Raw genomic sequence first — 12,329 nt, 5'->3', positions numbered from 1 at the left:
AGGTTTTAATTTTCTGCTTCAATATGAAGAAATCTGCGGCTGAGGCTCATCGAATGCTCTCAAATACTTATGGTGAAGCCGCTATTAGTGAAAGAACGTGTCGTGAGTGGTTTCACCGCTTCAAGAACGGTGATTTTCACGTCGAAGACCGGCAATAGCGGTGGAAGAGAGAAGGTTTTCGAAGATGCAGAATTGGAGACATTACTTAATGAAGACTCGAGTCAAAGTCAAAAAGAATTGGCACGATCATTGGGAGTGACTCAACAAGCAATTTCAAAATGTATAACCAGTTTTTTTACAATAAAGCCTCGAATTTCGGGAAAAAAAACGGCGGAAGCAAAGTTGTACACCTAATAATAAAAGCATTTAAAAATTGGAAAGATATTTTTATATAAAAAATATGTCAATTTTGAAAGTTGATATCAAAATTTACATATTTTGAAAGATTTTAGATTTTATATATATATATATAAAAAAATTATATATAAAATCATGCAGTCGCCTTATTTAATCGATCTTTGAATTCACACGACTGTAAATTCTGTTTCAGTTGCACATCGAAATACGTTGGGGAATACTGTCAACACTTGAATCCATGCTACACGGGATCGCGCTGCCAAAACGGCGGTTCGTGCAGGGTGCGCGAGAGCATCGGGGGTGGCACGCCATCCTTCGCTTGTTCCTGTCCCGTGGGTTTTACCGCCAGTCTGTGCGAAATTCCTATCGAAAATGCCTGCGACTCCTCGCCCTGCCTCAACGGCGCCACGTGCAATCTCAAGTCGTTGCACGAGTACGTGTGCACGTGCAGCACCGGATATACAGGTCGGTAAATAATTTTTGTTATATAAACAAAAGAGAAATAATTCTTTCATTTTTTTAGAATATAAATAAAATTTTTATTGAATTATTATTGTCACTAGAATAATAGAGAATAACTAAATTATTCAGACAATTGACACTTTGCGTGTGTATTACAAGTGATTGGATCGATAAGACAATCAAAATCATCAATCATAATAACGATTGTCAAAGGTGTGAATGGAGAGCTATGCGGATCCTTAAGGGGGCACGATTGCGTAAGCTTTGACAATGAATAGGTTGCGCATTAATCATCGAATACTTGAATATGCTTATCGATTGGCGTGGGTTGAATAGCAAGGTTAATAGATAGACGGGACGATAAAACGTGTTGCAATTTATCCCCCCCCCCCCCTTCTCAATTCGCATTGTGTTGCACCTCGTAAAGAAATGGCGAGACCGAGCTGTAACGGTAAATTTCCATGCTCGCGATTATGATATTACGCGTCGAATATTCGCGTCATTTTTTTATGACACAGATAATCCGATTATTTATTTCAATATCAAATCGCGGAAGTCGATCTACGCTAAGCTCTCTAACGATCACATCTTTTTTACGATCGTTTCTCGCGCTTGAGTACCAAAGCACGTGCTCGACAAATAAATCTAGAAACACGAGGACTTTCGAAAGAAAAGAAGAGAGAGAGAGAGAAAGGAGGAGGAAGGAAAGGCAAGTGTGTACCCGTAGGATAATTGGCGGAGAATGCGATATTTCTGTGCGGCGGTATCTTTGGACGAGCGGTGCTCAGTTTCCTGCACGTTCAGTTAATTCTTTGTAATTAAAGCATTCATGAGCCACTGAAATTAGTGGGTCTGAAAAAATTTCTAAATTTTTACAGCATTCTTCTTGCCGAGATCAAATTTAACGTAATATTTATAAATAGTTAATCATGTATTATTTTTAAAATTAATAAGGACAAGATTAAGGAAATTGTCTAATAATAAGTCTATAAATGAAAAATTTATTTTATCGAAGCGTATCCGAATTTTAAATGTATTACATTTTATGGAAAAATTTGCGTAAGAAAAATATAAAAGTTAAAGGAAGAGATAATTTATTGTGATTGAAATAATAAGTAGTAATAAGTTGATTTTATGCATCAATATTAATTATTTTTATTAGATTGATACTGGATCAAATTAAAAATGTGAATTTTCTGAAGATTCTGTTCGCGAAGAAAATTTGAAATACGAATGTATATTGTTTATAAATGTGCATAGAATTTGCCTTTTTATGATTTTGACTTTGTATAAAATTTCACTCTTGTTTAACAAACGGATCAAGAATTAAAATGATTAATATCTCTCTCTCTCTGTTTAAAATGTACTCAAAATACGTATTACATACGAGCAATGAGCACCGCTCGTGAGTCGTAGCGGGCAGATCGCACAAGCAAAGACATCTCGACCACGTAGGGAACAAGTAGCGACTCTGGTAATTAGTTCCGCTAATCAGTGGCTCGCGAGAGCGAGGAAGAAAGAGGGACGCGCTCACTTCTTAGATACATGCGACCGACATTATCGCCATTTTAAGGGACGTCTCTACTTACTAGCCGGCAAGAAACGCCGATTTAATTTATTCTTATCTTCGCTGGAACCTTCATCTATAAATTTTTATTTGAATTTCTTACGCGCCTATGTTTTTGCAAATCCTATATTTGATTACTTGTCAACATAAGCGTACGTTTTACCAAAGAAGGAAAGAATAAATTGCAATTACTAAAAATCACGAATTTGGTGATGGTTATTTCAAAAAATAAATTATATACACTAATTTAGTGCCTGATTTACATCTAGTTCCATTATCTTATGACACGATATTTATAAAGCATCGGATTAAATTTAAAAATATCTAAAAAGTGAAAAAAATATCTGAAATTAAAAAGTATCTAAAAATAGAATTAAAAATATTGTTTTCTGATTTCATTCTAGATACTTATTAAATATCTATTAAAATTTAACTTGTTAAATGTCTATTTATTTTTTTATTTGCTATTATAGTAAAATTGCGATTGACATTATTGTTATCTTATATAAATTCTCAACACTCGGTTTTCTTTTTAAGTTTACAATATAATAGCAACGAAGATTAATTATGTGAAATGATTGAAATAGAAAATTAAAAATATTCTTCTAATATTTTAATATTTTAAATATTTTAATCATCTTAAAGTCACATATTTTTAGTAATAATATAAAAAACATTTTTCTAAATTTTTTTAGCCTTTGCTTTATTAATATTTTCGTATATCTATAAAACACTTCAAATTTTATTAAAGCAAAATTTGTTTAAAATGAAGATTAATTCATTCGATGAGAGGAGTTTGTATCTTCAAACCGTATCGCGATACAAGTTCTCAATACATTAACCTGTCGTTGTGGATGCGGTGTTTTCGATCGCGCATAATAATGTGCATCGGTACAAGAGATTGAACAACATTGTCTCTTTTTCTTTTTTCAGGCGAGCATTGCGAACGACAGGATTACTGTGCGTCGTCGCCCTGTCGAAACGGGGCCGAGTGTCGCTCACTTGAGAACGGCTACAAGTGCACATGCGCACCCGGCTTCACGGGACCGAATTGCACGGACGACATCGACGAGTGTGACAGGGACCCGTGCAGACACGGTACCTGCAAGAATATTCACGGATCTTACAAGTAAGTCGAGAACGACTCTCTTAACTTAGTCGACGTTCATATCTTTATCGCGCTTCGGAAGCAATTGAGTTGACAGCGAAATAAGCATTTCGATCGGAATTCGGGGACATTCTTTTTTTTTTTTTTTTTAAATTGACCATAGGATATTAAAGATACTGCTATGTGATTATCAGTGGAATGCTGCCTTCTCGAGATACTCGAGGAACCGGACTTTCTAATTATCTCCATACGTCGTAGTATTCCTCGGAGAACATTATTCGACTTGTAGATATTAACTCAACATTCACTCGACGAATCGAGCATTTCTTCTCGAGTATTTTTGATACGAAGCGTCTCTCGATAAGTAAGACTTGAATCGAGATTCTATTCTCGAATAAAGCTTGAAATTTCGCTTAAGAAAATACAGGGTCTTATTAACCACTCTCGTTGAGTACAGAACAACCGCTGTTGATGCATCTTAATGATCGCAGCTCGGCCGAGAAATCTCTTATTTGTCCGGATTGCGTGAACGTGCACGGTCACGATTGAAGGCGCGGATAATCGATTCTACGAGCAATCGGGGATCTGCATATGTGGAACGAGGGGGTGGGGAGAGGGTGGGAGGGGGGGGGGGTTGCGGGTTCACAACAAAGGAGTAAGAAAACGCCGTCGCCGTCACCGGCATCGGTCGGCTTTCGTCGTCGCATTCGGAGAGAAAAGCATCTCGACGTAGGAGGACAGGCGTACCGGCAGTATCGTTGGTCTCCTCGTCGCAATTACCAATTGAACACGGTCGCCGGTATATGCGAGGAGACGCAATGCAACGTGGATTCATCGGCTCGATCCCACGGCCCATTATTGATTTGTCCCTAATTCGGCGTTTCGCCACGTCAAAAATTGCCTCCGTTTTGCTCCGACGTGTAATCGCGAAGGTGTACGAGGAAAGACGCGGCAAGATTGAGGGAAGCATCTGGAGAGAAAGTCGAACATTTTACAGATAAAATCGTTTCTATCTCTGGAGAATTTTTTCGAAAGGAAAAATATATATTGTAAAAACAGAAAGTTGACAGGAACTTCGGACAGAGCGTTCGCGACTTTTTTTTTTTTTGTAGACAAACTTCAATTTTCACTTCAATCATCATATTCTAGATCTGAAAATTCAGATAAAAATGTGTCTGAATTTTTAGAAAATTTTTTAGAACCGAGGAAAGGTAGTCGAAATATCTTGCGTGTGTTTCGGGAAGCTTTCTGATATCAAGAAGGGTAATGGCACGACATAATAATGAGATGGCTTCTTGGAAGCTACCAAAGGTGAAAATACGGGAATCAAAACGCGCTGGAAGATCAAAAGGCGGAAGATCCCGCCGGCTGATCCGTGGGCACGCGGTGGCTTGAGTTCCGGTCTCCGGGATCCGAGGATCGACGAAAAAAAAAAAATAAATAAATAAATAAAAAAAGTATAACAGAATCTCAGGAGCGTGGAGGAGAAAAGAAAAGGGGGGGAAAAAAAAAGAAATTTACCGCGGAAAAGAAACGAGCTCGCCAAAAAACAGGTTTCGGTGGAGGACTTAAGGCCCCTCTGCTCTTCGAGAAGACCATAAATCCGCGCTTTGTTGAGATTGGGTCGAGATTAATCGAGAAGCCCGAGTCCGAGCTGACTGCACCGGACCAGATAATGTCGCTGGTCTGTATATTATATTGAATTATATATCTCGGTTCGACGACGCCGGACTACTTGCGCGTGTACGCGAGAGTGCGTGTATAAAGACGCTCCGTGTACTTTTAAATCGCTTCTTATCGTCGATGGCGAAAAGAGGCTTTATCGGCGCATCGACATTTCCGACTTTTCTCGAGACTTGCACAGTACGAGATATTCATTTTCGTTTTATCACAGATTTTTAAAGTATATATATATATATATATATGGTATATATGTATATGTAAAATTAGAAAAATTTAATTAATAAAAATAAATATATTTATAAAAAATTATCTCTGTATATAAAAAACTTTCTTAACTTGATTACAATTACGTATTATAATCCATTTTACAAAAATTGTCGATTAATATATTTATCACTAATAACATACTACAAGAAACGCAAACATCGAGCTGAATTAATCAAGATCGATGCAATCAAGATTTTGGTGTACACGCACTTAAAGATGGGACGAGAAGCGAACGATTTCACGGCAGCGAGCGAGGCCGCGGTAACGTTCAATCGGGCCTAATAAAGAGTTTGATGTGGCATACCTGACCGCCAGGTGGTGTTGGATGGAAGATACTGTGCTATTAAATTGTTACGTAGGATACCGTACCCGGATACCGTAATGCCGCTGCCGTCGTGACATGAGGGCGAAACGAGCATCGCGAAATTTCTACACGAAAATATAATTGAATAACGCGAAAATCTCGTCCGACAAGGACGAGTTTCTTTTTTTTTCTTCCGGACGGATGATTAGCTTTTCGCGAGTTTCTTTCGCGAGTTTACGTTTCTTCATTCATTTCTTCTCCACCGTAACGAGCTAAGCACCAATTCTGAAATTCTATGATGATGCGATGATATGAACAAGTAAAGATATTGCGGTAAAACTGCATAAGAGATAACACATCATTGATTTTATCACCACGTAAATATGTTATAGAGGAAGTTCTTCTGAGTAATTCCTCGCAAGAAAGAAGTGGGGGACGGCATTGCTTTAGGAAATATAATAAATTGAAGTTTCACATTTTTAATGCTTTTTCTCAGGTATTATAAAGTAACATTGGGAAAAATGAAGTTTGTATACGTTGTATTTGTTGTAGAGTAGACATGGAAAAAATTTTTATTTACATTTTGTTTACATACGGGATAAGTATATGGACGTGGATATTTTGTCAATAATCGGTTTTATCTATTTCTCGCAGTTTGTTAACAGCTTTCAACATGCGACTACACGAATTTCTGAGTCTTGAAAAATATTATCTGTTGAATGCGTGGGAGGAGCTCTACCCCTTCCCGTGGATCCTCATCCCGAAAAAATTCTAACCTAACTCAGCCCAACTTTACTTTTAAAACTGAAAATAGGTTTGGGTTAGGTTAGAATTTTTTCGAGATGAGGTTGCAGAGGGAGGAGCTTTACCCGTCCCCCACTCACGCGTAAATGCTGTAAACAGACTTTTTTAATTAAAAAATAACACATTATTACAGCACATAAAAAATGTCACACTTCAATTTATTATATCTTCTAAACCAATGCCGTTCCCCACTTTTTTCTTGCGGGAATTACTCCGAAGAATCTCCTCTAGTTCTACCTTAATTTTTTAATGAAATAATCGCAAAATAAAAATATAAGATCTTTCTTCTATTATAAAAAACTGATTAAAGTTCGTAGATATCTAATTTATATCAAGAAATGAGTATCCGCACTATTAAATTAATTATGAAGAGTAAACGCGTCCTAATGATCTTGCCTTTGCTTCGTCCTTTAAATAATAATAGGCAAATTATTATGTGGCCAAGGAACAAGTGGGTGAGAAAGCTGGTAAGAGGACGTCTGCACGTGCGTTGTTCTCGCGGGGCAGGATGTGATTTATGAAATAATCTCCCTGAAGTAGAATTTAATTGAGCGGAGGCGAGGCAAAACGAAGACCGGTGGTGTTCCTTAACCTCGGGATGGATTAACGGCGGATCTTGATCAAGCGCGGCCTCCGCAGCAATTTTGGGGCCCGTACGACGGGTTACGTATTGACCCCCTGAGGTCAAATTCCTCGGAGATCCTAACTGAAGCTCGCACCTGGCCTTTTCGCGAAATGTCACGAGTATTTCGCGTCAGTATTTCATATCGACGTTAGAAAGAAGTATACACTGTTGACAAACTCTCTCTTTCTCTCTCTTGCTTTTGTATATTTATATTTCTTGCATGATTTTCATAAAGAAAATTCTTTATTAATTTATTTAAAAAAAATATATATATGTATATATATATATATTTGGAGGGGCGATGCGTGGCGCCGGGCGTAGAGTCGCAGGCTGGTAATCGAAAGATTCCAGGTTCGATTCCGCTCGGGTCCCATCCTCCCATATGCCTCAAAAAGAAGTTTTCACACATTATGTACGCGGAGTTAGGATGTAAGAGGATAGGATAAGGATAAGTAAAGTACACAAGTGGAGGGACAAGAGCGAAAAGAGGGATAGGAAGCGTGTGTGTATGTGTGTACAAAAGCGTTAAATATAAGTGTGTAAAGTAAGATGTAGATATGGAGGAAGAATTGTAACCCCCCATAGGGGAACAATAAAGAATATCATCATATATATATTTGGAAGAATACAAAAGAATTTTTTAATAATAAAATTATACACAGGTGTATCTAACAAGAAGACATGTCGCTCATTCCGTAACGCTTGAAAGAATTAACGAAGAAATTGAGACCCGTTCTCACAACCTTGCCCACTTTGTTGTTACGTCGCCGCCAAGCACGTACGATCCTGAACGTCACCGCGTTTTACTGTGTCGCATCCCATCCCGTAGAGAAGCGAGCTATCCGAGGACGCGCTTTCTACGCGTTGAAGACCTAGACGAGGTCACGCCCGGGTCGTTGAGCGGTCGCGAAGCAGGAGTCGTTTTCTTGTGAGGGGAAAAAAAATAAGAAGGATCTTGAGCGATTCGAAGAACCCGTTTTTCTCTGATAGCGACCGATAACTACGTGACCAGCATGGTTACTGCGGGCATTTTCGGATTTCGCCGTGTAACGCCTCGCTCTCGGTCCGCTTGTTATCGTGAAGATTTGTCTACACCGCGATAGTGTACAAGCTGTCAGACCGATATCTGTCTTGTAGAATATTACTATTCCCATCCCGGAGACGGAGATTTCGTCTTGCATCGTAAATGTCACGCGATCCAAAATTCTACTATGATCCTCTCGTGATATGTCTTTAGAGGACCAGTTTATAAATAAAAAGATTAACGGCAACATTGTGTATTTTATTTGAGCGATATAAAAATATGCGAGATAAATGCTATTATTAATCAATTCGAAATTTGTAAAAAGATAATCCTTACAAAGGAATTTTTTTTGGGGGGGGGGGAAGAAAAGTAAAATGAGACTATAATATTTTTTCCTCTCTATAAAAAATATAATCTTTTATATACGATTATTTAATTGAAGCTTTGCAAACTCTATCGTGTAACAATTTCTCTAAACAGCTTATAAAATTGTATAGACGGAAAGTGCAAATCTTATTCTTAACAAGCGAATACTCGCTAAAGGCAAAGGAAATCCGGATTAGAGGAATTTATGCGAGAGAAACTTAACGGGTGTAATTGCGCAAACGGGTGCTGAGGGAAATTTACAACGCCACCTCATGCATCTGGCGTGCAGATTCGCGAGAAAAAAATGTATCTCGCACGAAGGGCACATCGCGAGATATGCTTTAGCAAGACTTTATATAATATTATCGGCGTAGATTTTTTAATAAATCCAGATATAGAATGAATTTATAGAGAAGAGAATAAATTATTTTCTTTGTAATATCTATTCTGATCTTTCGCTCTAAATCGAAATTAAAATACGTTAATATATTTATATATCGTTTCTCCTATCTTACAGAGAAGCTGAAAATGTTAATAAAGAGATAAGAGTGTGTTATTTTTAATTTTAAATTGCACTTTAAATTTGTTAGAGACTTCGTATTTGTGAAGTACGTGTGGCATCAAGATAAATGCAATCTTGATTGTGAAGTAGTAAAGTAGCTTTGTTGACATTTCTTAAATTATCGCTTGGAAAAATATCTGAAACATAAAAGGCTTCTTTTTCTTTGTTGATATTAGTAAATAACAGTCGTTCATTTTTAATAGAAAACATTATGCAAGATGAATTATGGACTGAAATCGAATTATTGCTCTATGAATCAGTGTATAACGCAAAGAAATTTAAAGTGACATATTTTTATTAAATTCGAGAGAAATTAGCAATGAAATTATGCAGTTTTATCGAATAATTAACTATTAACTTTCCATAATTTTTTAAAATTTATTTTAATGTCAGCGAATTATTGAAATGACAAATGCTTCCACGAACATTGAGATCAAATTTCACACCGATATTATTGCGCTAAATTTAATTTTCAATGATATATCGATGAAGATAAATTTGTATTAATGTAGAGATCATTTTTTTCATATATCGATGGTATCATTATAATTACATTCGAGGAATCATTATTACTCACGATCTCGAAAACCGCGTCTTACAAAAAATTGAGATCGATCGACATAATTCTTCTCATTTATACTTCTTATATATACGTACGTCAGAATAATCGAGGATAAGTTTCACATATTGTTGAAGAGCGAATCAAACGATTAATCGTAATAACATCGTCAGCCGAGTGTATCGAGCAGGAGAAATCAAGCTTCAAGGGCGAATTCTTTCGCCTTCCTTCAAGTTTTAATGATATATGTACTCTGTAATCATTTGTCGCCCCATTTATATTCATAGATGATGAGGAAATCGTTTTCCGAACACAAATAGCGAGTATTCTCTTTCAGTTAAAAGTTAGTTTCTCATATCTTTTAATTTTGAACAGGAATGTGTTCATTTCTTAAAACATTTTTTTTTTAAATATTTTTATTTTTTATGTTTTTAAATATTTTTACTTTCCCAAATATTTTTCTTTTTGAAAAGATTAAGAAAAACACAATAATTTTTGATAGATACATTTTTTTGGGGCAGAAAATGAAGATTAAATGTATCTTCACGTAATTATAAAAATGATACATATAGAGACATTTTTCTTTTTCTATCTGAATTTATAAAACACGTACAACAATAATAAATCCGTGGAAAATGAAATCTATGAAAAAAATTGTCTCTGTTAAGTATGGTAAACATATGCATATATCGATCAGCAATTTTCACGCCAATAATTCTTGATCGCATAGTCATGAGTGCGATTATCGAGGTGATAATTGTTACTGCGGCGAGTCGTTTATTATCGTTACGTTATGTATGTCGACCGCGCGCGTTGGCTATTTACAATGCAAACTGAATATCTCGATGGGAAATCCTCCGGACTGCTACAATCGACGATTTTTCTGTCGATTTTCACGTCGAGTGTGTGAAAACGGAAGCGCGCACGCCTCGCCTCGATGGAAAATGCAAATTACATTTCGCGATGGGATGTAATAGCGAAACGCTTGCGTCAGAAGTAAAAGTATCTCGTGATACGTGTATACACGGACTCTGAAGAAACGTCATGTGTGGCATCTTGTCATACAGCGTGCTCCGTTGCTAATACAAGACGTGTGAATGAGATTGCTATCCGAAGATATCTCAATTCTTTTCGACGAACAATTCTTGCACTATACTCGTTCTCCATTGCATGCATCTTATATATATATATGTTAAATAATATTTGCTTATAAATATTTATTTTACAAATTTTTCTTTGGACATAATATTAGGTTAGGTTAGGTACAAATAAGTTTCCGCCGTTTTTTATCAAAAATTGGGCATTTATTGTGAAAGAACGGAACTTAATGTTTTGATTTGCACTCCCAATGTAAGTGCAAGTTCTTCTTGCGTTTGGCACGAATCTTGATCCAATAATGCTTCCAATTCCGCGTCTTCATACACTTTCGGCCTTCCGCTACGTTCTTTGTCTTCGATGTCAAATTCACCGTTCTTAAACTTTTGAAACCACTCACGACAACTTCTCTCACTTAAGGCAGCCTCACCATATGCTTCTACAAGCAATCGATACGCCTCAGCTGCAGATTTCTTCAAATTGAAGAAGTAAATCAAAAGTTCCCGCAAATGACGCTTATTCGGCTCAAAACTCGACATTTTCGCACACAAAAGAATATATTATACTGATAAAAAAAATCACTAATATTTTAAGGTTATGTTATTGACTGATGTCCAATCTTACGATAAGGACGTTTTACATCTGACAATTTTAACCATAACTTACTGGTGGCGCCAACTTTTGTCAAACGGCGGAAACTTACTTGTACACCTAATAATTTTCCAAAAATATCAAATTCTCGTAATTTCAATGAAGGAAATTTCATACAATTATAATAATTAAATATCGCGTTACATAACACGACGATAGATGGATAATTAAATTTCTTGGTAAGAATAAGAATGTTTTGTAAGATGTACGCATTAATCCACGCAAATTGAGGATTCTCGAGCCGAAAGATCGCGGGATTCACTGATCCGGGACGAGATCTCGGTGGGGGGAGGGGAGGGAGGAGGGGGTTGCTGTTCCGTTACATTTTTTTTTTTACAGATTTTCGTTTGGGGAATGTATAAAGATTCGAATCACAAAAATGCATTGTTCGAGAGACGCGATTCTAATTGGGAAACCCAAGCAAATTTGCTTCCTTCGATACTTTCTCAAAATTCTTTTCCGATTTTCATTCAACATTACGATTAAAAATTACAATTAAATAGAATATTTAAAACACTTTGCTCAGGGACAGAAATTTATAACAGTTTAATTAGAAATTGATTGATATTCAATTTTTGTTGACGTTCTGGGCGTTAAGCAAATGGAATCAAAAAATCAGGGGCAAAATCATATTTTGAAATGATAAAAACAAGTAATGAGAACAAATACTAACATTTTTCTCTTATAATTAATAGTCGCGCTTTGCAAGTTTTATATAAAATCCTTGGCGAAGATTTAAATGCGAAAAAGTAAGAACAAAAAATGAATTAATGTATTTTTATTTTTTAATATAATAGCCGATTTTTTATCCGATTCTATAAGAGTGTACGATTTTACACAATCTAACCTGCAAAGAAAAACAGGAGGAGGGGGGGGGGGTAGGGAATGCGAATTT

General features: G+C 36.5%; 1 protein-coding gene across 1 annotated transcript in view; it reads left to right on the top strand.

Moving 5' to 3' along the window:
• The window catches only part of LOC138936445 (notch homolog 2 N-terminal-like protein A), a 74,286-nt gene that overhangs the window by 51,023 nt on the left and 10,934 nt on the right, over nucleotides 1–12,329 (top strand). The window contains exons 3-4 of the mRNA XM_070301867.1: nucleotides 551–822; nucleotides 3,320–3,515. Coding sequence (XP_070157968.1) covers nucleotides 551–822; nucleotides 3,320–3,515 — 468 coding nt within the window. The remainder of the gene's footprint in view (nucleotides 1–550; nucleotides 823–3,319; nucleotides 3,516–12,329) is intronic.

Source organism: Polyergus mexicanus, unplaced genomic scaffold (genome assembly GCF_030449975.1).
Source record: "Polyergus mexicanus isolate NDT 795.1 unplaced genomic scaffold, iyPolMexi1.0 SCAF_9, whole genome shotgun sequence".
Classification (NCBI taxonomy): domain Eukaryota; kingdom Metazoa; phylum Arthropoda; class Insecta; order Hymenoptera; family Formicidae; genus Polyergus; species Polyergus mexicanus.
The sequence above is the reverse complement of the archived record's forward strand: the minus strand, read 5'-3'. Positions and strand labels throughout refer to the sequence as shown.